At 36.5% G+C, this 26,327-nt stretch overlaps 1 protein-coding gene and 1 pseudogene across 1 annotated transcript in view; one reads left to right on the top strand and one right to left on the bottom strand.

Annotated features, from left to right (window-relative positions):
- The first annotated feature begins 2,830 nt into the window (after positions 1-2,830).
- Positions 2,831-5,299, top strand: LOC136280781 (uncharacterized; annotated as a pseudogene).
- Positions 5,300-14,785: 9,486 nt separating this feature from the next.
- The window catches only part of LOC131799388 (uncharacterized), a 39,937-nt gene continuing 28,395 nt past the window's right edge, over positions 14,786-26,327 (bottom strand). The window contains exons 8-10 of the mRNA XM_066167361.1: positions 24,180-24,251; positions 22,529-22,600; positions 14,786-15,132 (exon numbers count right to left, since the gene is read on the bottom strand). Coding sequence (XP_066023458.1) covers positions 15,057-15,132; positions 22,529-22,600; positions 24,180-24,251 — 220 coding nt within the window. The 3' untranslated portion in view covers positions 14,786-15,056. The remainder of the gene's footprint in view (positions 15,133-22,528; positions 22,601-24,179; positions 24,252-26,327) is intronic.

Below are 26,327 nucleotides of genomic sequence, written 5' to 3'. Positions count from 1 at the left end.
ACATAGGTCGACGATAGTTGAAATTCCTGAAAGGTTTTCTTCAGTCCTCATAGTGTTTTAAGCCCGGGTCGCACAAGATATAACACTCTTGATTATTTGCGATGGATCAAAGTTAAGCCGTTTTGAGAGAAGAGAGAATCTTGTTCTGCGCGGGCTGGACAGAACTGAAAAACCCCTGCGCATGGTAGAGACTCGCGCGCGGGGGAAACTGGGGACGACAACGTTAAACCATAGCAACACGTACGTGAAATGGCGGAATTTTCGAAAAAAAAAATGAACAGCGCGATTTTTTTACTCATGTTAAGACGTAGGTAGAACTTGCGCGCTTTAAACCTTCGCCAAAGACCGACTGGTAAGAGTGCTAAGACATATCTCCTGAACACAAACCAAAATTTTACAGCAAAGACAAGAGTCAAAGATCTCTGCTGGAACATCTGAAAGCATTACCAACAGTTTTTTAAATAGTAACTATCACCTGTAATATCAATTAGGCTTGGCTGTAACAGGTATTACAGGTTACAGGTTACAGCCCCTAATGACAATGCCACATGCACAGTACTTTTACAGCTCTGTCCTGGCTGTCTGTTATGGGCTGTGTTTATGTAATTACATTCAAAACTTTGTTGGGGCAGGGCCAGGATTTTCTGACTTTTTCCTATGTATCAACATAAGGTCCACCAATCAATTACATGTACAGTACTTCAGTTCTCTGTGGAAAATGACATTCAGATGTGGAAAAACACAGTCTGTCGCTTTACAATGTTATATGTAAACAGCTTGATGCAAATTGACCTTTTTAATAATAATAATTTCTCTTTATTTGCTTTTGTTTTACTTTTGACTCTTGGGAACACACATCCGTTTGTGTGTAAAGGTTGTTATTTTATACCCCAGGAAATACACCTGTATCAATGCTATTGCATGTTGCTCAGTAAAAGCCTCAGAGAGCCTCACTGTATATCAGCTCATTGATGCTGATCAATCTGACATTCATCTTGTGTTGTTAGTCACTCCTAGAATTGGTGAGAAGTTCTACTGTAACCACTGCAAGAAAAGTGAGCAAAAGTACCTTCTATGAGCATCAGACACTATATGGTGATATTGCATGTGGATTCTCTAGTCAAAATGTGGAGCTTGAGTTAGACATGGACTCTGATTCAGAAAATGAAGGTGCTCTTCCTTGTTGGGATGATGAAGACAGGCAGTTCTTCTCAGAAGGAGATTCTAATGGTGGTGAAAATGATGTAGATGATGAAATGTTACCAGAGGAGTCCTCAGTGGAAAAACATGAAAGCTCCATGCAATCAGAACGGCAACTCTTGGTTAGTTTATAGAATATTATTGGTTCATACGGCAAACTAATACAAAAAGAGCAGATCATAACATTGCCATCTCTCTTAATGACCCTCATAACATGGCTTTTGCTCTTAAATCACTCTTCTTAGGTAGATTAATCTCTCATAAACCAATAGAAAAGTGTTTTCTGGAGATTACTTTTCCAACTTAAGCTAGGTTTTACTGTTTTATCTTAGGTAAAAATTTAGATGAGGCAAGTGCCTCGTCTTGCCTCAGGCTACAGTGTGGCTACTGCCCTGCTTTTATGTGTAAAATTCCTTTAAGTGAAATATTTTGATATTCATTTTATTCACTAGCGATGTAAATACAAGCAGAATGATGTACATGTATACTGAACCTTGAGTACTATTTATTGCTATTGTTTCTGATGTACTGTTATTTCATTTCAGGAGGATGATGTTGAGAACAATACTCAGAGCTTTGAGTATTCTCATGAAATGGAAAACAGTGCAAAAAAAATTTGGTAAACAGAAGGAACCAAGAAGTGATTGCACAGAACTGAGGGCTTTGCTTTTATTCTTACTTCTGTGGCAGGCAATGTTCAAAGTTGCAGACAGGGCTATTGTTCTACTCTTAAAGTTTTTTAAGCTGTTCTTATCTGGTATTGGTAAGATGATGCAAGCAGAAGTTCTTATTACCTTGCCAAGATCATCCCAGAAACATTGTTCATGATTCAAAAAAACCTTGGCCTTCAGAAGAACAGTTTTATTAAAAATGCAGTTTGCTTTAAGTGTAAAACTCTCTCTAATTTTGATGAATGTGTTTGCCAAAGGCCAAATGGTGAGGTTGTATCAGCAAAATGCAGTCATGTGAGTTATCCACGCCACCTACACCAAGCCCAAAGGAGGCCATGTGGTTCCGTTCTGATGATCCGTCCTCACACCTAGCAGAAAAGTTTGAGCTAATACATCCTCTGACTTTTAGAAGGGAAGTGCTAGAGACAAGGTTGTGTTTTCATGTGTTAGGAAGTTTGGAATTGTTTGGGACTGCATTCGAAGTCTTTGGATTATCTCCAGATATGATCAGGTTCTCTATCAAAAATCCTGGCACTTGTAGGATAAAAATCTCGCACCCTTGGCTCAAAAAAGGTTGGCAGATATATGTTTGTTGCGTGTGTAAATACATGCTTGTTGCACTGGCATCATTGTTTATATGGTGTTTTACTATATTTTCAGGATGCAGCAAATGCTTTAAAAAATTTCCAAGAGCATCATTTGGTGATAAACCTGATTTCTCAGGATTTGATAGAGAAAGCTGGGAACAGCAATCTAATGAAGACCATCGAGCATCTGCAGAGAAAGTTTGCCAAGCTAAAACACCAAGCGATGCCTAGAAATTTGCCTCTTCAAGTGGAGCACATTACTCTGTCCTGTTCCAGCTTCCATATTATGATGCTATAAGATTCGCACTGATTGATCCCATGCATAACTTGCCTCTTGGGAGTGCCAAACATGTTCTTAAGACTTGGACTGAAATGAGAATTTTGAGTGAATCTGAGTTGGAGAGAGAACAGAAACGTGTCAGTCTTGTTAAGTCACCATCTGAAATTGTGTGCATCCAAAGCAAAATTTCTAAAGGATTTAAGGGATTCACTGGTGACCAGTGGAAGAACTGGGTATATATTTACTCCTTTTTTGCTTTAAAGGGAGTAATACCCAGTGGACATAATGGAATGTGGACAGCATTTGTACATGCCTGTCAACTGCTTTGCAGAAAAGTTATCACCAAGGAGGAGTGTATGGAAGCTGACCACAAGCTGATGCGATTTTGTGTAATGTTTAGAAGCCCTCTGCGGGAAGGAGAAGTGCACACCAAACATGCATCTTCATGGCCATTTCAAGGATTGCATTCTGATTATGGACCTGTTTTCTCTTTTTGGTGCTTCTCATTTGAGAGGTACAATGGAATTATGGGAGATTACCATACAAACAATGTTAATATTGGTAGGTATTAAACTCTTCTCTAATAAATTTAAAAAAATGAAAATTAATTCTTTCAAACTGGTCTTTCCTTTCTTGACATTTTGATAGAATGCAGTCACGCCATATTCTTTGAAATAAAAAAAAATTATGTGAACACTCAAACCTCCATATTCAAACATATATGTACATGTATACATGTTACATAAATATAAAAGTTTAAAGCATATGGGCCATTAGGTCTGTGGCAACAAAGCACTTATACAGTGTAGTAGCAAAACTCACTAGCTTTTGACCAGACCTGAATGACCGACCGACCAAACAACTGACCGTCAAATTAAAAACAAATAATAATAAGTCCACAAAAGTATCACATAACTTTTTATTATTATCAAAATTTTATGGTGGACTTTAAGTTTAACCTTGCACCTGCCAGAGGCCTGATATCCTGTTTGTGGCATGTTGCTTTGTGTAAGCCTTTGCATAATGCCTAGATGTATCAGAATACATTATGAACCATATGTTAACTGGTTTTCGTTTTATTATCCCCAGGAGTTCAAATTATATTTCCAGGAGGCATGGAAGAGTTCTAGCAACTTATGGATTGTGAAGGCAAGCAAAAGGGAACTTTACTAGAAGCAAGTGTCCGTGTCCAGCAGTTCTGCAACATGGTTGAATCTGAAACTGGCAGTCCAGTGAATGTTAACCTTAGTAAAACTGAGACTCAAGTACCACTACCACCAATCAAAAGGGGATGCAATTGAAAGTGATGATGTGAGGAGACTACAGAAGACTTACGAGACCATGTATGCTGGTGGTAGAATCATCCATGTTTCCAGCTTCTGTGATAAGTTCAAGCACCTTTTATACAAAGGATACCGTTGTGCAGCAGACTTAGCTTGTAACCAACAGCCTTTGATGACTCTAGTAGACCTGCTATCATTAGGGACTTTCTGCAACATGATGTGGTTATCAAAATGGAGAATGGAAAATCTCAAAAAATCACCCACCTTCTAGCATTAGTTGAATGGTATGCTAGGCATCCTCAGTGTAACAGGTATTCAAAACCTGTAGAGATTTGGGCGAATCATTTCGAGTCAGTTATTCCAGAACATGCCTTTTATGTGCCAGTAAGAAGATTCCAGTCTAGCTGTGTCTTTTAAATATCAAGTTCCACTTCTGTGCCATCAGAAAAAGTTCATGAAATAATACCATTGCCAAACTCAGTTAGAGTCTAGCATTATGGAGCTTTAATTTATGGAAAGGAAAACAGATTGCAGAAAGTGGATTTGGTGTTGGTACTCTCTCAATGAACATCTGTACATGATTGAGTCTCAAGATACATTTTCATTTCTAGATATTTACATTCTGAAACATTTTCCCAAGTTGGATCATGATAAGCTGAATTGGTTGACAACAGCAATTATTTTGGTTACAGACTGAAATAAATCAGTGATCACATAACATGACATGTTAGATTAATAAGAATATTGTATTTAAATTTTTATGTACTGTCACAATTCAGTCAATTTGCAATTAATGTCATTTGATTATGCTATTGCCAAAAGTGGTTTGCACAAGTAGTTCTTTAATATAGCAATAGGTACCAAATGTATTATGTGATCATGTACAACAGTTAGTGTATGAGAAGTTATGGTATAACCTCTCATGAAATAGCTGTAGTTATTTATTTTTGGGCAATAAAATATTGAAACTTTAGTATGGTTCTTTAAGGGAAACCCAAAATATTGCTGTCAGTGTTTCATATCATTTTTTATCAGTTTTTAAATGTTATATGTATTGCAATCCAGTGGCTGACTGTTGGCCAAATAGCAATTTTATGCAACAACAATAACAACAACAACAAATTTATCGAAGTATTTCCTAACAGTACATGGCATTACCTATTAGTTGAGCTGAAGAAAATACAATAAAGCTCGAATCATTTAACAAAAGAAGTTCCTAGACATTGTTAGTAATTACGTATCTTTAATATGCTATGTTTAATAGATGAGCCACTAGGTTGTGCTAAAACTTTTTGTCCAGATAGCTGGGTTGTTGCCTGTTGTCATGTATCATATGCCGTGAAGGATAAGATTGCCATCAGCAAAGCAACTGTTGCAAATTATTTTCCAACTTTAATGTTCAAAACGTTAAAAAAATTGGAAAGACTGAAAAAAACCCTAATAAGTTTAGAATTACCAAATCGGATCGACTGGCACAAAGTTTCCTTTTACATGAAATTAAAAACAGAAGGTATACTTAACTTTAGTTTAAACACTGAATGCGAAGGCGCAACAGTATAGGCGCGAACAGGTACCCCGCCTTAAGCGATAGGTGAAGGTGCGAGAAGATACTGAAAAAAATACATTCAAGCGAACGCGAAAGCCCGGATAAGCAAAGGAAGGTGAAGATGTATGTGCGTAAATTGATGATCTCCAGAACGTAAACTTTTTAAAAAACCTTGGTACTTGAGAATGGAAGAAGGCTTTGAGACCCACGACTGACGACACGAATTACCGAAGGATAATGAACTCAGTAGTGAGAGATCGCTAGAGATGTACAACTGAACAGTCGGCCATATGTTCTCCACGCATTTTTAACTATAAAATTCTGAAGAGACAAAAGAGCACAAGCGTTTGTAGTTTCCAAGTAACGTGCTAGGACAAAGGTACACAAAATACATTTATTCTACGACAAAATACATCCGTGCCTTCGGAAGTTAACCAAGGGTTTTGTTTCCTTTTTTCAAGTTTCATGTTTAGGCTTGTTTAAGTTATAAACTTAAGTTTGTGGAAATAAACACCAAAGTAAATTAGTTCACAACGAGATTAGGGAAAGTTTTTGTTAAAAAAGTTTTTGTTTGAGGTCACTTTCATATTCTGTTTTATATCATAGCGTTCACTTTGTTTTCCATTTCGAATTCTTGTGTAACCATTTTAAATTTCGTGACAACTAAAAAGGCCTATTGCTAAGGCTGCTCATTTTATGCAGAAAAATGGAGACGAATTTTTCTAAACCGATGCATTTTCCAAGTGACTTTTCCTAATCCAAGTGTTAACGCTTTAAAAAAAAGAAAACAAGAAAGAAGGCAAAACATCTCTGAAATTTGGAAAAGAATTGTCGATGAGAACATTCCCCTCTTGCCTACTATTGTTTCTTTCGTCCAATTATTTTCAGAGCTACTGTAATTTAGAGCATTTTGTATCAATTTTAAGTCTAATTCACTTTTGGTATATTATTGTTTTATAGAATGACGCTAGCTCACTCTGAAGGTCTCGTTCCACTATCGACCTTAGATTAAAAAAAAAAAAAGAATTCTGATAGTTTTCAGAATTCGTGAGAGGTATATACTGACACAGTGGAGAATGCTGAAGGGGCGCTCTGATTAGCTTGTCAAACTCCGAATATTCTCAGTTTTTCACCGCTAAGAGATTTGCGCCCGAAAGCATTGTAATCGATGCAGGAATAATTTAGTTTGAATAGTTAGTTTTTAATTCACTGTGTTAGTATACAACAAAACAACTACTCGCATCAGCATCATTGGTCAATATCATCAGCGGTTTGATAAATATCTACCACTACCTACTTCCACTTCGCTGAATAGTTTTTAGCTATCAAGAATTTTTAAAAAGAGGACAGACTTAAACTCGAGCAAGTGGTACACCAACCAATTTGTTACGATGTAATTGTTCTTCCTTTTCCTCATCCTTTTTTTTTCTTTTGGGAATTAAAGCGCATGCAAAACATCCCGCATGGTATCACGGAATTTCTGAGTGAAATAATTCTGAGTCAACGTGAACCGAACGCTAGATATGAGATTTGTAAATCTTTTCGAGATCGCTTATAAGTTCCTCATCAACATATTATAGTTTGGAATGTATGGGTTGTCTCGACTGCAAGTCATTTCATTATTTGAGAAACGTGACCGGCAGTCAACTCTTGCAATTTCCAAGTGTCTACAAAGATTGAAGTTTTCTAACGATATCTTTTTTTTAAGTTTTAAATTCAGTTTTACCGAGTTTTCAGTTTTTCAGTTTTTTTAGTTTTATCTAAATGACAAGTAAAAAAAAAACCCTTCGAATGTACATGTGTACTCAAGATTTACGGCAGTTCCGTTTGCTGTCGGCGATTTCAATTTTCACTTGATAATTGTTGCCAAGTTAAAGCATTCTAAACACTTTTGTAAATTTAAACGACGACTCCATGGCAATGTTAATCCAAGCTGAGACAACTTAAATTATCTTTGTCAAAGGAAAATAGTGTACCGCGAGTAAACAAAATAGTTGGACGACGTTTGAATCAGTACAAACGAAACACGGCTCGATGTCGTTGTCTTTCGATTTCTCCGCCCTCAGACGTGGTCTGACGCCCTCTAGTAACGTTATTAAAGAATTAAAAGCTAAGTCCTAACCATGAAAATAAACTTCACTAGTTAAAATCCTACAACTGAATTTATTTTTCATCATAAAAAGGCTTCGCAAGACATTAAAACTGATTTCTTCAAAAGATTTTATGCACAGACTATTATGAAGTATTCTTCAGTAGCATGTCATTGTTTACAATTTGTTTTCGTGTTCTCTCAACATCCCAAGTGGTTTACATACGACGGCAAAGAGATGCTTAGCTATTCCGGAGTAACACACGCGAGATTTACGCTTGTGATCGTTGCAGGGTAATAGGAGTTAAAATAATCTCTTTGTACCATATTATCTCACCTTTTTCGTATATACTACGAGTACGTTTTGGTACTGGGGTAAGGCTAGAACCAAAGGAAAATTAAACATGTTCTAGCTTCGCAAATCATTGAAGGTTGGGCAAACCACGGTCTTTTGTCACTCTCAAGACTATAGATTCCTTATTTTGAGATAGGTTTTGTACCTTTCGGTCCTGGATTTGCATTGAATTTTGTTGAGAGGATTTGTTTCCTTTCTTCACGTTTCACGTGAAAGGCTTGTTTAATCAACTTTAATTTTGTTTGGGAAACTCGTCAATGCAAAGTCGTTCACGGCGGATTCAGAAAAAAGTTTTTGCTAAAAGTTTTTTTTTGTATGAGGCTACTTTCATATTCTATTCTACATTACATCTTACACTTTTCTGTACATAAAATTTACTTTTATGACCTCAGAATCTCTCCCCGTGGGCTATATTATTGCAATCGCTGCGCGCTGGACAAAATCTGTGAAATTTACACTTTCGATCGCTGTCCACACGGGTGTACTGGCCAAAAATTGTTTTTGGCTTGTGGCGACGCGAAAAAAGAGAATTGGAGAACAACTAAAAGAGAAGTCGAGAGGATCGCTCTTAGTGAGAGCGGCACTTAATGCAGCTTCTTTAGGATATAACTGATAATGTGCGATATCACCCATGGATTCAAATGTCTGATTTGAAGGTTGGATTGCATGCGTTCCTCTAACACCAATATTGAGAAAGACTCCAAACTTACCGGCAGCCTGTACAGCCGGGTATTATTGCTGAAAATACCTGATGGTAAATTCTTCAACTGGTTGTTGTTCAACCGCCCATCAAAAATAAATTAATGTATTTTCAATTGCAACGTTCAGTGAATAAGAGTGCTCGAAAAAATTTGTTACTTCTTTTCTCATGTTCTGATACGAGGGCCTAAAATTTGCACCTTATTATTATTACAAGAGTTTTCGTACATGGAGGTGTCGCAACGGAGTATAAAAAAAAGGTTTGTGTTAAATAATGCTTCTTTCATGTTTATTGTATGCTATATTTACGCGATAGTTATTAAACAACTTTTCTTATATCTATATCCAAGGTTATGTAACCAGAAAATCTCAACAAAACTATGTCTGGTTCCGGCGATACCCTTTTTTGAAGCGTTAAATATTCCTACCACTCCAAGCAAAATAGTAAATCATTAAAAAAAAAAAAGAAACAAGGCAAGAAAGTTCTTATTACACTGTAATTGAAATGTTAAAAAGACAAATTGTCCATCGGAGCATTTCGCTTTACCCTACTATTGTCTCTTTAGTCCAATTATTTTTAGGGCCACTATAATTTAGAGTATTTTAAGGGCTTGGTATCAGGTTACAAAAATTAACACCGCATTCAAATACACATTTCCATAATCTTCAGGCCAATAGCTTTCCAGTGATTATAGTCTGCTATGGTTCTGATGAAAACCATGGCTGTTACAAATGATGCAAAAATCTCCCTTTTTCAGGTAAAACCCCGCTTTAAGTCTAATCCACGCATGGTAACTCATTGTTTCAGAAATGAAGAAATTAGGCCAGGTCACTCTGCAGGTTTAAGAGTGCCTTTCTCGTTCCACTGTCGACGTTAGCTTTTCAAAAAAAAAATTCAGATGGTTTCCAGAATTTGTGAAAGTTATCTACTGACACAGTGGAAAACGCTGAAGGGGCGCTGTAAAAGGCTACTCAAACTCTGAATGTCCTTAGCTTTGTATCGCCAAGACATTTGCGTGGGATTTGCACTAGAATGCTATATAATCGTTGCGGGAATAAATGAGTTTCAACAATATTTTAATGCTATACTATCTCACTGTTTTAGTATACAGTATACACCAAAACAACTACTCACATCAGCATTAATGGTGGATACTTAAAGCGCCATTTTGCGGCTGACTGCCGATCAGATAACCAAAGCGTACAGAATATTTACGTTAAAAAAAAGCAAATTTACAGTTATCGACAGGTATAGTTTCATTTTTTGTCACAAAATCCCCGAAACCTTCTTTTTGAAATATATGCTTCTCTTTTGTGCCCGTTTCATTTATCTTTTTGATCTCTAAAGATCGTGTGCTCGTTTGTTTTTAATAATCTCAATTTTTGTTTTAAAAAGACCACTTCAATCGTCGCCGATTCTTATATTAGCGCAATCACTAGAGTCCTGCTTTATCCATGAATATCAAAAATTTCGGCAAAGAAGGAGTTTCGTCCATAGAATGTTGTCTGCGGCACATACTTGAGCAGGAATTTCGAATTCTTATTTACCCATTTCAAACTACGTGACCACACAGCTTAAAAGGTTTATTGCTGGGGCTGCTCATTTTAAAGGGAAACGAGGAGTGGCACATAGTGTTCAGCAGAGGTCAAAACAAGGAGAGCTGGGTCCAAGTGTACAGTGCATCAGAATTAGAGGGAAGAGGACATTTGGATAAAAAATTACTTAACTGTTCGGCAGATTTGGATTTAAGGCATATTTTGCATAAATAAACAGGGTATAAACTTACAGGCCCCGCAGCAAGGTGTTTTTACTAAAAATGCCTGATGGTACTTCCTTCATCTGGTTGTTGTCCAATAACCTAACAAAACATCATTTAAAGGCAGTGTTTAGTACGTTGCACTAATAAATGAAGGTCAGATTGAGTTTTTGAACGTGCGCAGAGGTGGCCTCTTCGAAATTGAGGTGCCACAAGCCCACTGAGTTAAGACCTTTATCTATCAGGTTGTCAATTTTTACTTAGGTTTTGGCCACCTGACCACTAACTTTGGACGGTCTGCAGCGCTCGATACTATCTTCTCGTACGTTCCCCTTAAAAATCTCACGCTGCATTTGGAAGATGTCAACTTCTCGAAGAAATTGGAATAATTTTTCAATGTAATACCTAAGCGAACAATAACGTACAATTATACCCACCAGCGCTCAAAAATACAAACGTATTAACAATTCATCGGCGGTGAGACGGTACCGGCGTAATTCGTAATTTCGTTCTTTGATCTAAACGCGCATTGCATGAGGCCATACGGTTTGTCGGATGTGATATATTATTACGACCCTATTAAAGCCACTATCAACAAGGTTTTTTAATACCATAATTCCCCGCGATGGATATTTAATTAGATAAACTAAAAGCAGGGAATTAGACAGGATTACCGAACGTTACGTTTGGCTTTCGTATTTGATTTCTCAATGGCAAAATACGTTTTGCCGCAGCTTGCAAGATAAACCCAGGTTTTAGATGTTTTTGCATTTAGTTTTCGCGTCTTTGTAACTTTTGTTACCTTTGTTACTTAAAATTTATGGCAATTCCGTATGCTGTCCGCCATTTCAACCTTCACTTGATAGTTTTTGGCAAGTTTAAGCACTCTAAACACTTTCTGTAAAATTTAACGACGACTCCATGGAAGCACGTCATTGTCTAAAAATTTTTTTCGCGTTCTCTCAACATCGCGAGTAGTTATACAGGACGGTAAACCGATTGAAAAGTGTGTTTTATTGCTTAGCTATCCCGGAACAACGCACGTGAGATTTGCACTTGTAATAGTTGCAGGCTGATAGGAGTTAATTTAACTCTTTGTGCTATATCATCTCACTGCTTTCGTACATACTACAAGTACGTTTCGGTAATAGGGTATGGGGAAAACCAAGGAAAACTGTTTCAACTTCGCAAATCATTGAAGGTTGGGCAAACCATGACCCTTTGTCACGCACAAGACTACATTTTGTATATTTTCAGACATGTTTCTGCCTATCTGGTACGGGATTTGCTTTGATTTTAACCGAAGACTTTGTTTCCTTTTTTTCAGGTTTCGCGATGAGAAATTGACAAGATCGAATGTTCGAAATATATAAGATTCAAACGTGAATGTAGATAAAGTTAAAGAATAAATTTGTTTGACGCGAAAACGTCGCAAGGGATTCCAAGCTTAAGGGAAAACATGACGCCTTGATAGTTTAAAAACTTTTTTTGGGATGACAATTTTTGGTCTTGAGATTGTGTTTACGAGAGCACAGGGCAGTTGTGCTACATGCTATCTCACCGATTTCAATAAAACTTTGCCAGTTTAAAGGGTCTACCCCAAAAACTCAAAAGTTTTTTCCGGGAGGATATAGAGTATATGAAGCTTTTCTTATGTATATATTTTCTTTTTATTACTTTGGAGATTTTCAAAAATCAGTAACTAAGGCTCTTTTACAGAACAAAACATTCATAAGTCTGTAATTTGATTAATTATTACCATTATTGCACAGTTCACAATAAGGACACTGTAACAGGAAAGGAGATTTTAAAGTCACATGTCGCGTGCTTGTTGACGTCCAAGCTCATGTGTGTAACAACTTGGTTTTTTTAGACCGCGGATGACGGGAAAATCGGCCCCCTCATTTGAAAGGAAATATCAGTAGCCCCATAAAATTCATTAACTACGCCATGTGTCCAGAAAATAAGACTGGAAAATATTTTTTCCACTTTCCATCATCAAAAAATTCCACGCAGAAATAGTATTTGTAGCGTGACTGCGTGACCTTTCATGAGAAGTAAAAATGGTTTGTCTTTTTTTACTAGAAAGCACTTCTAGAAAGTTCCTAATCCTTCTTTTTATTTCATTTGCCTGTTTTCTACTGCAAATATCGTCTGCATTTGCTATTCTTTTCACTGATTGTCCTAGCCTTTCCTGCGTGCACGTGCGAGCCAGTTGGTATACAGCACCCTTTCTAGTTTTTTTCCCGTGGTGTCGGGCCAAGGTGTGTAAGTCTGACTCGAAAGATATCTGCACATTGCAACACAGGTTCCTATGTTTTCTCCTTTCTCTTTATTTTTATTTTTTTCTCTTTCCTGCATATGTATGTTATTTTAATTCCCTCAGCGCGTTCCCTCAGATTTGGAAGTAGGCTATGAAAAGTCAATATTGACCAGAATGACCAGAACTGAAACCTTTTCTATTACTTTTTTTTCAAAGAACCCCTGTTATTTATAACTTTCTGAAGAGAATGTGTTTTTATTTGCTGTTTATTTCCATTAGAACATGAAACTGGGTCCGATAAGTTTTTTTGTTTCGTGACTCCAAAAAACTATGTTTGCGACAACATCAACTGAGAAATCAAAAGCAATTCCGCTCGAGAAATTCGCAATTTCTACTGGCTCATTCTTAATAAATTTTACAAGTCATGCAATTAAACTCGAGAGAGATGTAGATTTACATTTAGTGATAGAATGCTTGAAAAAAAAAATGTAGATACTTTACGATCGAAGGAAGCAAATAATCATAGAGATCTGCAGATTATTATGAAATTGTTATCTAGCAGACAGCAGAAACAACGCTCTTGAATAATTCCTACGTAAAGCCTTCGGGTCACGCAACAGATGTTAGTTTTGCGGAGTTCTGCATGGAAATGTCCAGTGGCGGTAAGTGGCAACGACAACACTGTTTTAATTTTATTTTCGAGATAGTAGCACAGTTCTTAGTTTAATAGAGCTATTGATATTTGCTCTCAAGCGAGAGTGCAGACTTTCTCGTCTGTAGAAGCCGAAGTTGTAGCACGCTGGAAATTGAAACAAATGTCAACCGACACGCAGCGTGACTTTAAAATCCCCTAAAATGAGCAATGATGATGATAAGCAATCAACTTATAGACTGATGAATGCTTTGTGCCGTGCGAAAGCCATATTTGCTGATTTTAGCTATCTCGCACATAGTTTGTCATAGTATAATTGAAGCGTTATTGATTTCCGTAATTTATCCTGTTGCTTCATGTTTGAATAATTTTTCATTCTGTCATAAATAGTTTTTGGGCTCCCGCCCCACTTCACCCCCGACTCTTTCGGCCATGCTCCCTTTAAAGGTCTTGAATCAACAACAAGAAATAAGAGATTTCTATTTCTTTTTCTCTTGTCTAAGTAACCGGGATTTATATTATCCGCACGCGAAGTACCTCATATAATCTTCTGACAATTTTTCATTAACAATATACTTTGCAACAAAGCCTTGTTTCGTTATTTATTAATATTTTTTCGGATATATATTTATTAATATTTTTCTCGGATATATATATATTTATTAATATTTTTCTCTAGACATGTCACCTGACCTAATAACTGAGTAGTATCTTGTGATATCATCAAACTAATTTTCTCCAAATTCAATGACTTCCGTCTAAGTCTCAACGACAAAATCTTTGTGACTCTTGTTTTTAGACCCACATCCACTTTATTTCAACACGATGTTTGTTAGAGCTGGTGCTTATGTGGTCTTGCATCTGAGTACTACGTTTACAATAACTTATAAGTTACTGAAATACTTAATACTGAGCGCTAAATACCGAGGTCATTAAAAATATAAAAAATCGTCATTACTTAAATCACAAAGAATCAAACGCCGAAGTGTGTCAGCATTTTCCCATATTCTAATTCATTTTCTTTAAATTGAGCTGCCAAGCTGAAGCACCAAAAAAATAAATAAAATTATTACGAGTACGTTTCGGTCTCGAAAATGCTGCCCTCGGCCTACGGCCTCGGGCAGTATTTTCGAGACCTCGGTCACAGTTTTTCACCATACGGACCTCCCAGCCGGCAAATAACAGATATATCTTAACACGAGGCAAACCTTTGATGCATTTTAGGGTTTGTATCACTTCTTAAAGAATGTAAACACAGAAAAATTCTTTGCAATTCATTTCCCTCGTTTATTTTCCGTAGAGAACTTATCCAAGATTTGGAATGAAGCGCGAGAGTACGAACTTCCTTCTCCTGGCATGGAAGATATAACCCTCGATCCAGTGGCTACCCAACCTTCCTCCCCGCCCCTTCCTTCCACCCTAATGCCCGGAGGCTAGTTAAGCTGAGAACTGATGGACTGGGTGGATACATCATAAAGTTTATCTGATTTATGACTAAAAAGCCTGGCGCTAGCTTTTGATATTTTTAAAACAATAATAATCTTTGTGACTTTGGTGAATATGTCTGATCATTGCAATGTTGTAACTGTTACAATTATCCCTCTAATTTTCCCTCATCGTCTCTTAACATGGCCTGCATGATTAAAATTAGAAAGAATAGTCTACACTTTTGACTTACAGCCCTCTTAGATTGGTATTGTTCAGAAATATGTCTTTTGGCAAATTCTCCAACTGGTTGTTGCCCAAGTATCTGTCAACAAATGAAGAGAGTTATAGTACGTGTAACAAGTGTTCAGCCGCACGACTGAAATAAACGTATTATCATTACCATTAATATCTTCAAGTGGCTAGAAATGTTTTTGGTAAGAACCCAGGTGGCTTATACTGCAACGTATTTATATTTTCAGGTAAATCTGCCAACTCCATTATTTAGTTATCAAGCGTAGTTGTCTTTTAAGACATCCATTAATGAGTTGGCCATTCATCAATCTATTATTTTCAACAGAAAGGATTTCGATGTCGTCATGGGAATCAACTTGATGTTCGAGTTTCTTGAGCGGTTCTTCCTCACAATATGAAATAAAGGGAGAACTTATTTGGAATAGCTTAGACATTTTTCGTAATTTTGTGTAATTTTTGCAATTTTTCTAATTGATTTCGCGTGAGCCAAGCAATTTTGTTAAAAAGTTCCTCTTTTTGTTTTGGTTTCGTAGAACAAAATGATTTTGAGGGTTTTTTTTCTTTATTCGAGGCATTGAAAACAACTGAACACTTTCAAATTCCTCTCTTCTCCCTCCCTCTCCTCCCATCACCCATTGTTGTAATACGTAAGGTTTTACGATACAAACTGACATGTAGTGTAGATCTCATCATAAGCCAGGCGATATTGAGTTGTTGTATGTTGGGGGGTAGGGTAAGTAAAGATACTAAAAGAAGTTTGAAAGGGAAAAGCACTGAACTAATGATACAGAATGTCTGGAATAGACAGAACTTGGCGGAGGAGTATGAGAAAAATTTCCTTGTGTTACGACTGTTTGACGCTGCCAGGTCTAGGTTTCCATACGAGCAACTTAAGTCTTTGAACGTGCACAGAGTTGGACTTCCATGATCTTTTTTTCTCCTTCCAAATTGAAGTATTCTTCAGTAGAGAGTCATCGTTTACAAACCTTTTTTCGTGTTCTCTCAACATCCAAAGTGGTTTATAAACGACGGTAAACCGATAAAATTTAAATTTTTAAGCTTTCCGCCTTCTGTAGCAAAGAGAGACGCGAGATTTGCGCTTGTAATCGTTGCAGGGTAAAATTATATCTTTGTGCTATATTATCTCACTGTTTTTGTATTTACTACGAGTACGTTTCGGTAGTCGGGTATGGTTAAAACCAAGGGAAAAACAAGTTCCAGCGGCTCCGAAATCATTGAAGGCAAATGTAGACAAACCTCAGTTGAAGTATAAAGCTGTTTGACGCGAAAATGTCGCAAGGGAGGCGACGTTTAACGGAAAACATGACGTCTTGATTTTTCGTAAATTTGTTTTACGAAAATAACTTTAGATCTCAATAACTTGAGTTAATTTTCCTTTTACTAAAAATGTGCTTATTATTTTTTGTATCTTTTTTTTTCGGTTTTCGCTTTCTAGGCTTGGTTAAGTAATAAACTCTAATTTATTTTAAAAATTCGTTTACAACGGGATTCAGAGATAGTTCCTGTTAAAACGTTTCTGTTGAGGCCACTTTCAATTTTATATTTTATCTTACACTTTTCTGTAAATAAAGCTTTCTTTACATTTATTACCTTAAAATTTCTCTCTAAAAAAAAAATTCTGTGGTTCAATGTTGCACACACTTGTTATCCTCTAAATATTCCTACCACCTTTTACACATAAGGTTTTCACCGCCTAGAGAATTGCGGGATTTGCGCCCGAAAGTATTATAATCGTTGCAGGAATAAATGAGTTAAAATAACATTTTTATGCTATATCATCTCACTTTTTTTGTATACACCTGCTATACAACTACTCACATAAGCACCAGTGGCTATTGGCTATTTAAGTCGCTGTTTTGTGGCATGTTTAATATCAACCACTAGCTACCTCCACTTCGCTGGATAGTCGTTAGCTATGAAGAATTTCGAAAGAGGACAGACTTAAACTCGAACAATTGGTACACCTACCAATCTGTTACGATGTACTTTTTAATTCTTTTCCTTGGATTGTAGGGTTTGTCCTGATTTCTTAAGTTTTCCAGCAAATTTCCAGCTGCAGGTCATTCGAGCTCTTGCAATTTCTAATTAAGTGTCAACAACTATGGATCCGTACTCTGAGACCTGCGTTAAACACGACCGAGTGCTAGACATGAGATTTATAATTCTGGATCACTCAATTTTAAATTCAATTTTACTACAAGATTGCTCCGTTTTAGCTATTTTAGAGTCAAAGACCTTAAGACACTCTCGAGTAAAGCTGTCCAAACTACCCACCAAGAGGGGAAAAGCTTGGTATGTTCTTGCCTCAAGAAAATTGTACCGACAAACTAAATGTCTGAGAATCTTCATGATAAGTTAAAAAAAAAACCTTTCGAATGCAAGATCTGTGGCAATTCTTTTTGCTGTCCGCGATTTAAACTTTCATTTGATAGTTTTGCCAAGTTTATGTGTTCTAAACACTTTTGTAAATTCGAACGACAACTCCACGGCCATTTTAATACAAGCTGAGACAACTTAAATAAATTTTGTGAAAGGAAAAGAGTAAGAGTAGTAGCGCGAGTAAACAAAATAAGTTGAAAAAAGAAACAATTTCTTTGGTCCAATGTTGTACACTCCTCTCATCCACTGAATATTCCTGCCACCCCTCACAAATTTTAAAATATTTTCCCCCAAAAGGTTTGGAAAAAAGGATACCTTGGAAGCAACCATAATTTAAGCGCTCGAAAATAATGGATATCAGCAGTGAGAAAAACTTTTTCCCTTTGCCTGGTTTTGTTTCCCCTCTCAAATTATTATCAGAATTGTTATTTTATGATCGCTAACAAATTTCTGGGTGCAGTTGGTTTAGTTCAAATAAAGCTGATCGAGCGCAACCATAATTTAGGAAGTTTCTTGATCTGTTTAGATATATTCCAGCATGGAATATCATTTTTCAAGAAATGAGGTTTCCTCACAGGTCTCATATTACCCGTATTCCTATATCTACTTTATTAGAAATATAACCAGCAGTGGTTAAATTCAATTACGGTCATAAGGACCCGGATATCTCTATAAAAAACTTTTCAAATCCGCAGGAGCTAGTGAGTCATCTACCACCGTGATATATTGAGGTGTTTACCGGTGGTATTTTGTTACTCCACTGAGCTTGAGGTAAGATGATCCAGAGACGCTCGAATGTTGGGTCTGGATTTAGAAAGAACTGGTCAATTGGATTAGTACTCCCTCCTGGCCTCTCAATCATTTTTTTCAGATTAACATTTGTAAATTTAGGGTATACCGCAATATTTTTTCATAGACTCTTGAAGAGAAACTAAGAGTGCGAAACACATTTTTAAATTCTCATTTTCAGTTGTTGCACTTTGAGTGTTTTGAAATTGGCCCTCACTTTTTGACTAGGCTACAGGAGTCACAAGGCTGATTATTTTTTGTTCTTGTTTTGTTCTTGTTTTTATTTTTCTTTTTCTTCTTCCCTTTGTGTAAAGGAGAGAGATCAGAGGAAAACACATATCTGAACACTGAACTGCATAGAATATTCTTGACTTGATTACTAGACTGGTTAACAATGAGAGGGAAATCGAAGGTGAACATTCAATAATACAATGATTCCTTTACTAAATTTCCTTACAAATTTTTCTTTGATAATCTATTTAGCGTACGAATTTTCCTAAACCAATAGACGTTTCAAAGAACTTTTTCCTAGTCCAGGTATTAATGCAGCTTTATTAAGATATGACCCATACTAGAAAAAGTTCTTTGAAACGTTTTTTCGTATATTGAATATGCGATATCACCCACGCATTCAAATGTCTGCTTTGAAGGTTGGATTCCATGCGTTCCTCTTAAAACAATATTATTATAACCGTTTGTCATCCAGTTTTAAGACCAGTTCCTATTTAACTTCCACCGATGCGTTAAAGATACTTTCATGAGCGAGAAAATGTAAATTTATTCTCAGGCTGATAAAACAGCATTCGTTACCATTAAATCGGATACCTATCGAATTTGGTTACACTATTGGTCATGAATGAAGTGACATAAACTGTGTACAAATTTGTAAGTGTCTCGCGAAGTGTAGCAGGCAAAATTCTTCAGCACACAAAGCGAGTCGGCTCAAATGACTTTAAAAGAAATAAATACCTTTCATCGCAATTTTAAACTTTCAGTGCTTTGGCTTGGACACTTTATTTCTTTCAGTTTTGCCACAAAAGAGGTAAAAGGTGTAAATTGTTTTCCTTCTCAAGCAAATAATTTGGAAATTTGAAAATATATTTTAAAGATCAACGGCTTGTAAACTCAGTGAAATACACCTATTATTCTTAATATAGTGTGAAGTTGTATAAAAAGTTTGAAAACAAATGTAAAAACAAGAACAGGGAAAAATAAAGTCGTCGAAGATTCAAACGTGTACGACTGACCATGCTTCCTATTCGCTGACGCAATGAAAGTTCGAACAGTTGACTTTGAAATGGCTTTCTGGAGCGCGCGCCCAGGATAAAAACAAACAAGATTTTAAATGTTTTCGTTTTTTCTTATTTTCATTCAATTTTGTGATTCAAGGAAAATTCATTACCTGACGAGGGAATTCCGCGTTAAATTGCACTTGAAAACCGATCGGTTTTTTCGATGTGGCAATAAAAATTCAGTCCACAAAATAACTCGCTTCTGCAAATGTCTTTTGCTAAAAACTAAGATAATTACACAGCTGCAGGATACCGGTCTACAAATGTATGTAACACTGTCTGCAGCCAGCCGTAAACTTGTGCCTTACTGATAGCACTAGAGGTGGGGAAACTAGACCACGAACAAGTGCATTTTTATTCGTATTTATTAACCTAGATTTTCCTGCAGAAAACGTAGGAAATTGCATTTTCGAGACCCTTCATGCAAACATTTTCTGCCCCCAGACCCCTTTGTTTAGACGGTCTTTAGCGCTCGAAATTATCTTCTCGTGCGTTCACCTTAAAAATCTCGCGCTTCAACTTCTCGAAGAAATCGGAATAATTTTACAAAGTGATTACTCGGCGAACAATAACGTGCAATAATACCCACCAGCGCTACGCTTAAAAATACAGACTTATCAATAATTTATCGGCGGTGTGACGGTACCGGCGTAATTCGTAATTTCGTTCGTCGCTACATACGTGCATTGCATACAAGCAACAAGGTTTGTCGAATGTAATGTATTAGTACGACCCTTAGAAAGCCAATATGACAATGACAACGAGACTTTTTAATATCATAATTCCCCCGGGGTGGATATTTGATTAGAGAAACTAAAAGCAAGGAATTAGACAGGAATACCGAACGTTACGTTTGGCTTTTCGATTTCATTTCGAAATGGCGTGATACTTTTTGCCGCAGCTTTCAAGTTAAACCCAGGTTTTTGATGCTTCGTGTCAACCTAAAGACGGGTGTTGAAGAGACTAAATGAACACAATTGCTATTAATTTGGAAAGCGTTATCACCTACTAGTCTTTGTTGGTGATTGTCGTTTTGCTTAGTTTAGTTTTTGCGTCTTCTTGACTTTGTCACCTTTGTCACCTCCACCAATAAAGTATTGGTAGCAGTGTCAGAGTGCCCAATGCGCCATGTCATAACATAACTTAGATAAAACGCGCGCTCTGATTAATCAAAAATCTACCGTAATTTCCATGTAAAATCACATAAATCTGAAATATCTTCCCGTCCTGCTGTCAAATGGTGCTACTACTGGCGAATTCCTAAAGTTTAATTTGCTAAAAGCTTTTGGTTTGAAAGAAATGAGGAGAACACTTTGAACGCTAAAAACAACCACAAAAATTTAACTTTCCTAACAATATCAATGTCACCGATTGCTCTGTTTTAGGCATTTTAAAGTGAAAGACCTTCAGAAACTCTCCACTAAAGCTCCCCAAGCCACTCGCCAAGCTCAGGGAAAAACTTGATATGTTCTTGCTCAAGAAAATTGCACCGGAAAACTAAATGCATTTTCCTTTAGATATTTCTGAGAATCTTATCTACTGGATATATGAAAAAAAACCCTTCGAAAGTAGATGTGCACTCAAGATTTTTGGCAATTCCGTTTGCTGTCCGCGATTTCAACTTCCACCTGATAGTTTTTGCCAAGTTTAGGCATTACAAACACTTTTGTAAATTTTAACAACGACTCCATGGCAATTTTAATTCAAGCTGAGACAACTTAAGCAAATTTTGTTACAGGAGAATAGTGTACCGCGAGTAAACAAAATAGTTGGACGACGCTTGAATCAGTACACACGAAATACGGCTCGATTTTGTTGTCGATTTCTTCTCTTTCAGACGTGATGTGGTCTAGTACTGTTATAAAATAATTAAAAGTTAAATCCTCACAATGAAAATAAACTCCACCAGTTAAAATCCTACAACTGAATTTACTTTTCAAAATAAAAACACTTCCGCAAGTAATTAAAGCTGCTTTCTATGCTTGCTAACTTTAAAAGCTTTCCGTACAGACTATCATGAAGAATTCTTCACTAACACGTTATTGTTTATAAATTGTTTTCGCGTTCTCTCAACATCCAAAGTGGTTTATATACGACGGCAAAGCGATGCTTAGCTATCCTGGAGCAACGCACGCGAGATTTGCGCTTTTAGCCGTTGCAGGGTAATAGCCATTAAAATAACCTCTTTGTGCGTTCATTCAGTAGTTTGAGAACTTTGATCGGCTGTCGATTAGGTAACCAAAGTGCACGAATATATTTACGTCAAACAAAACTAACTTTATGGACAGAAAATGGTTTCATTCTAAGCTTAAGTCACAAAATCCTTGAGCCTCCTTTTTGTAAGATATTTGCCTCCCTTTTGTACCGGCTTCATATGTTTTTTCAAGTAAGCTTTCAAGATCGTGTGCTCGTAAGTTTGTTTTATCAATCCAAATTATTGTTTTCAAAAGACTCCACTTCAATAGTCCCCCATTTGTATATTATCGCGGTGAATGGAGAGCTGATTTGTCCGTGAGTATGGAAATTTCGGCGAGAGAAGAAAGAATTTCGTTTATAAAATGTCGTCTGCCGTACATACTTGAGCACCCATTTTGAATCCTTATTTACCCATTTCTAACTACGTGACCACTCAGCTAAAGGTTAATTTCTAGGGCTGGTCATTTTATGAAGAAAAATTATCATTTAACCCTAACCCCTAAGCTTTTTTTAAGTCTGCGATAAGAAAACGAGCTATACTGTAGAACAAAATGACTTTGAGGGTTTTTTATTCGAAGCATTAAAAACAACTGAACACTAAAAAAAAAAAAAATTAACATTTCATGAGACGAGGAGTGGCACATAGGGAGAGGTAGGAACAAGGTTGCTGTACATCAGCATTAGAGGAAAGAGGACATATTGGTCATTTGGAGATAAGGCATTATTGTATGTTCAGTAGATTTGGATTTAAGGCGTCTTTTAAATAAATAAAGAAGGGTATAAACTTACAAGTCCGATAACAAGGTGTTTTTGCTAAAAATGTCTGATGGTAATCCCTTCAACTGATTGTTGTCCAACCGCCTAACAAAAAAATCATTTAAAGGCGGTATTTAGTAGGTTACACCAATTAAGGAAGGTCAGGAAACACATAAAATGCTTGCAAACAGACTGTTAGCGTCAATAAAGCGATGCTTTTTTTAAGTCTGCGATAAGAAAACGAGCTATACTGTAGAACAAAATGACTTTGAGAGCTTTTTTATTCGAACCATCGAAAACAACTGAACACTAAAATTCCTCTACGGAGTAAATAGCAACACAAATCGTTGTAGGATGTAATATACTTATAAGATTATAAAAGGAAAAAAAATAGAAATTAAAGCTTTAGAGCAAGCCCTGCTTTATCGCCATATATCTAGCTTTTCTTTGACATCTGCAACCTTCTAGAGGTTAGACTCCTGTTTTTACACCAGTTTGGAAGGAATACATCGATAAATCAGAAATCGTATTGTGCTGTTAATACCAACATCCATCAACTTAAGTGTTTAGAAATTCGCCATTCTTTGGATAAAATTGACTATTTTTAAGATTTTACAATCTCTTACTTTTTTACACCCCGGCCTCCATTTCACTAAGCCGAAAGTATGTCTAACGGAAAGCTATGCAGCTGGTTGTTTACTCAACTACACACCAAGAAATTTTTCCAATGTTCAACTATGTTCAACATGAACGGGTTATAATGCAGATAAGATACCCTTTTATTCATCAGGACCCAGTTGTTTGAAGCCCCATTAGCGCTAAACTATGGTTACATTTTAATCCGGGTTTCTTTATTCCTTCATTCAAAAGCCTTTTTAGGATAATTTTCTATATCGCTTTTAGAGCATCCAGTCATCATAACCTTGACAAAAAGAATTCGATTGAATCTTTTGTTAAAGCTTTCAGATCTGAAATCAGTTTCAAACTAGTCATGGGTTATCTTAACCCTGCTTAACCCAACCAGTAGATTAAGGAAAAGGTTCTTAGTTAACAATCAAAGTTGTCTATTGCTCCTGCAAACTTTCTGTGGCCAGTCTCTTCGTCGGTTGTAACCCAAGTCCTAATTAAGATGTTGCTACATATGTGTTAAATAGGCGCAGTTTGAAATGCGAATTTATGAAGCTGTTAATTAATCAATGGAATGAGGAAACGAATTTAGCTTACAGCCACCCCAGGTGAGAGTTGCTACTGTGTTGAATACCCTTGGTTTTCAAAACGCCTAATGACGAATACTAATATTTATTATCGACATATCATTGTCAGTCCCTGTTAGGATATCACTGCCCTTTTAAATTGAAATGCACACAACATAATCTGTTCATCTTAGCCTACAGCCAAGCCAGGTGAGTATTGTTCCTGAAAAGGTCTCGTGACAAGTCGTTCAGCTACTTGTTACTCAAGCCCCTGTTTACAATTTCTTTTTCCTTGTGGATATCGATCACGGAACGAATTTTCCGAAACCAATGCTTGTCTCAAAGGACATTTGTAAGTCCAAGTGTTAATGCCGCTTTATTAGGATATAACCCATAAGATGCGACAGCACCCACGCATCAAAATGCCTACTTTCCAGGTTGGATTCCATGCGTACCCCTTACACCAATATTAAGAAAGACTCCAAACTTACAGATTTTCCATCTTGATATTGTTACTGAAAACTCCCGATGGTAAATTCTTCAGCTGGTTGTTGTTCAACTGCCTATCAAAAATAAGTTGAAATATTTTTAATTGTATGGTATACGACAACAAAGTTCAGAGAATAAGAGGCTCGAAAAAAACTCATCTCTTTTCTCATACTCTGATATAAGGGCCTAAAATATAAAGGTGATTAGTATTACATTATATCCGGACATGGATCTTTCACAACGGAAGAAAGAGGAAGTTTGTGTGATGCTTCTTTCACGTTCATTGTATGCTATTTTTTTTAAGCGATTTGATTCAAACGACTTTTTTTATATATCGATATCTAAGGTTATTTAACCTTTGCACCCGGAAGCATAAAAATAGTTGCAGGTATAAAGAAGTTAAAAAAATCAATTTTTGCTGTTTTATCTCACTGTTTTAGTATACACCAAAACAACTACTCACATCAGTATCGGTGGCTAGTGGTGGATATTTCATTCGCCGTTTTGCAGCTTGGTAAATATCTACCGCAAGCTACCTCCACCTCGCTGAATAGTTGTTAGCTATGAAGGATTTTTAAAGAGGACAGACTTAAACTCGAACAATTGGTACCCCTACCAGTATTTTTCGATGTAATTTTCATTCTTTTCTTTTCTTTCCTTTTTTTCCTTTTTATGCTATTAAGAGAGGTTGTCAGTAATTTTCAAGAATCCGGCGACAGAAGCAAAAATTCAGCTTTTTTTAATTTCCTCCAAAAGACCCTTTTGGTGAACTGTTTTCAAAAATGACATTCAAGAGTTCCAGCGAGTCTTTATTTTGGCAAAAAATACGAAAGTTTGAAATCGGCCAAAACGTACCTAATTTGCATAACTTCTATCGGGCTTCCAGTGCATTTTCACAACGCTCCAACAAGACAACGAAAAATTATCTTGGATTAATTTTTTCATAAGTTGTTTTTCATCCCTTGGAGCAGCTTTCTAACTATATTTCATCTCCAAATGAACTTTTTTTTTTCGTTTGTAACCACCCGCGTAAAGAACACTATATTTTCTATTCCGTTTGTACGCTCAATTTTGCCATATTTCAGACCACCATAACATCAGGGGTATACGAATGTACATAAAATAAAAGAGCTCTTTTCGACGAGAAATTCTTTGTTTTTATCATGTAAAAACATTATCTTTGGCCCGTGAAAAGCAAGCGCGCCAGACCAAAATATATAACGTGCATTTACACGGACTTCGGTCATTTTCTTGCCGTACTCCTACTGTAAATCACACGCTCTTGGGACAAAACTCGACGTGTTTGGTCTCTACTTCTCTTTCGATTCATTTAAATATATCAATTTTAACTTAAAAATTACTCTACCTTTATTGTTAAGGGAGCAAACCTCCGTTTTAGGTAAAGTTTTTGATTTTATTTATCTCGTTAGAGTACTAAATAATCACTCAATGCAATCGCTGTTTATAAAGATACCAGCTCTGTCGACGTGTTTTTAGCTGAAATTGGCCTGTCGCCTCTATTGTTCTTTAATTTACAATCTATCCGACTGGCATAATTTTAGAGTAAATTACATGTAACTATAAATGTTGTTGTAAATACGTGAGCGTGAGCTAAATAAAATCTTCTTACACATAAAATATTCGAAACATGTCAGTTGTCCCAAGAAAATACTCGCTTGTGCATGAACCTCGTGTATACATTCGGTGTTTTGCTCGGTTGCTTTTAATAGATTTCTACCACTGTCACTGTAATTAAAATAGCATGTTTGTGTAGTCCACCCGTTTAGAAACAACCGACTGGAAGAAATTACGCCGTTAGTTACTGGCGTAAAATCTTACATACAGACACAACTGACTGGAAGAAATTACGCCGTTAGCTACTGGCGTAAAATCTTACATACAGACACAACTGACTGGAAGAAATTACGCCGTTTGACGACATTTGACCTGACTCACTTTGGTCGCTGGAAAATTTTCTACTGATACAGCTTGCAAGAGACCGACAAATTAGTTGAGTTTTCATGACTTCGCATCTATGACCTTTGACGTAATAAAGAAACGAATAGGAAATTTTCTTTCTGGGTGGGCATTAAATGGTAGACAAAAAACTTTGCTGGGTTCGGTTTCTCAAAGGTTGCGTTTTCAATATC

Source organism: Pocillopora verrucosa, chromosome 5 (genome assembly GCF_036669915.1).
Source record: "Pocillopora verrucosa isolate sample1 chromosome 5, ASM3666991v2, whole genome shotgun sequence".
Lineage (NCBI taxonomy): Eukaryota > Metazoa > Cnidaria > Anthozoa > Scleractinia > Pocilloporidae > Pocillopora > Pocillopora verrucosa.
Note: the sequence above shows the minus strand (reverse complement) of the source record. Positions and strands in the feature narration are given on the sequence as shown.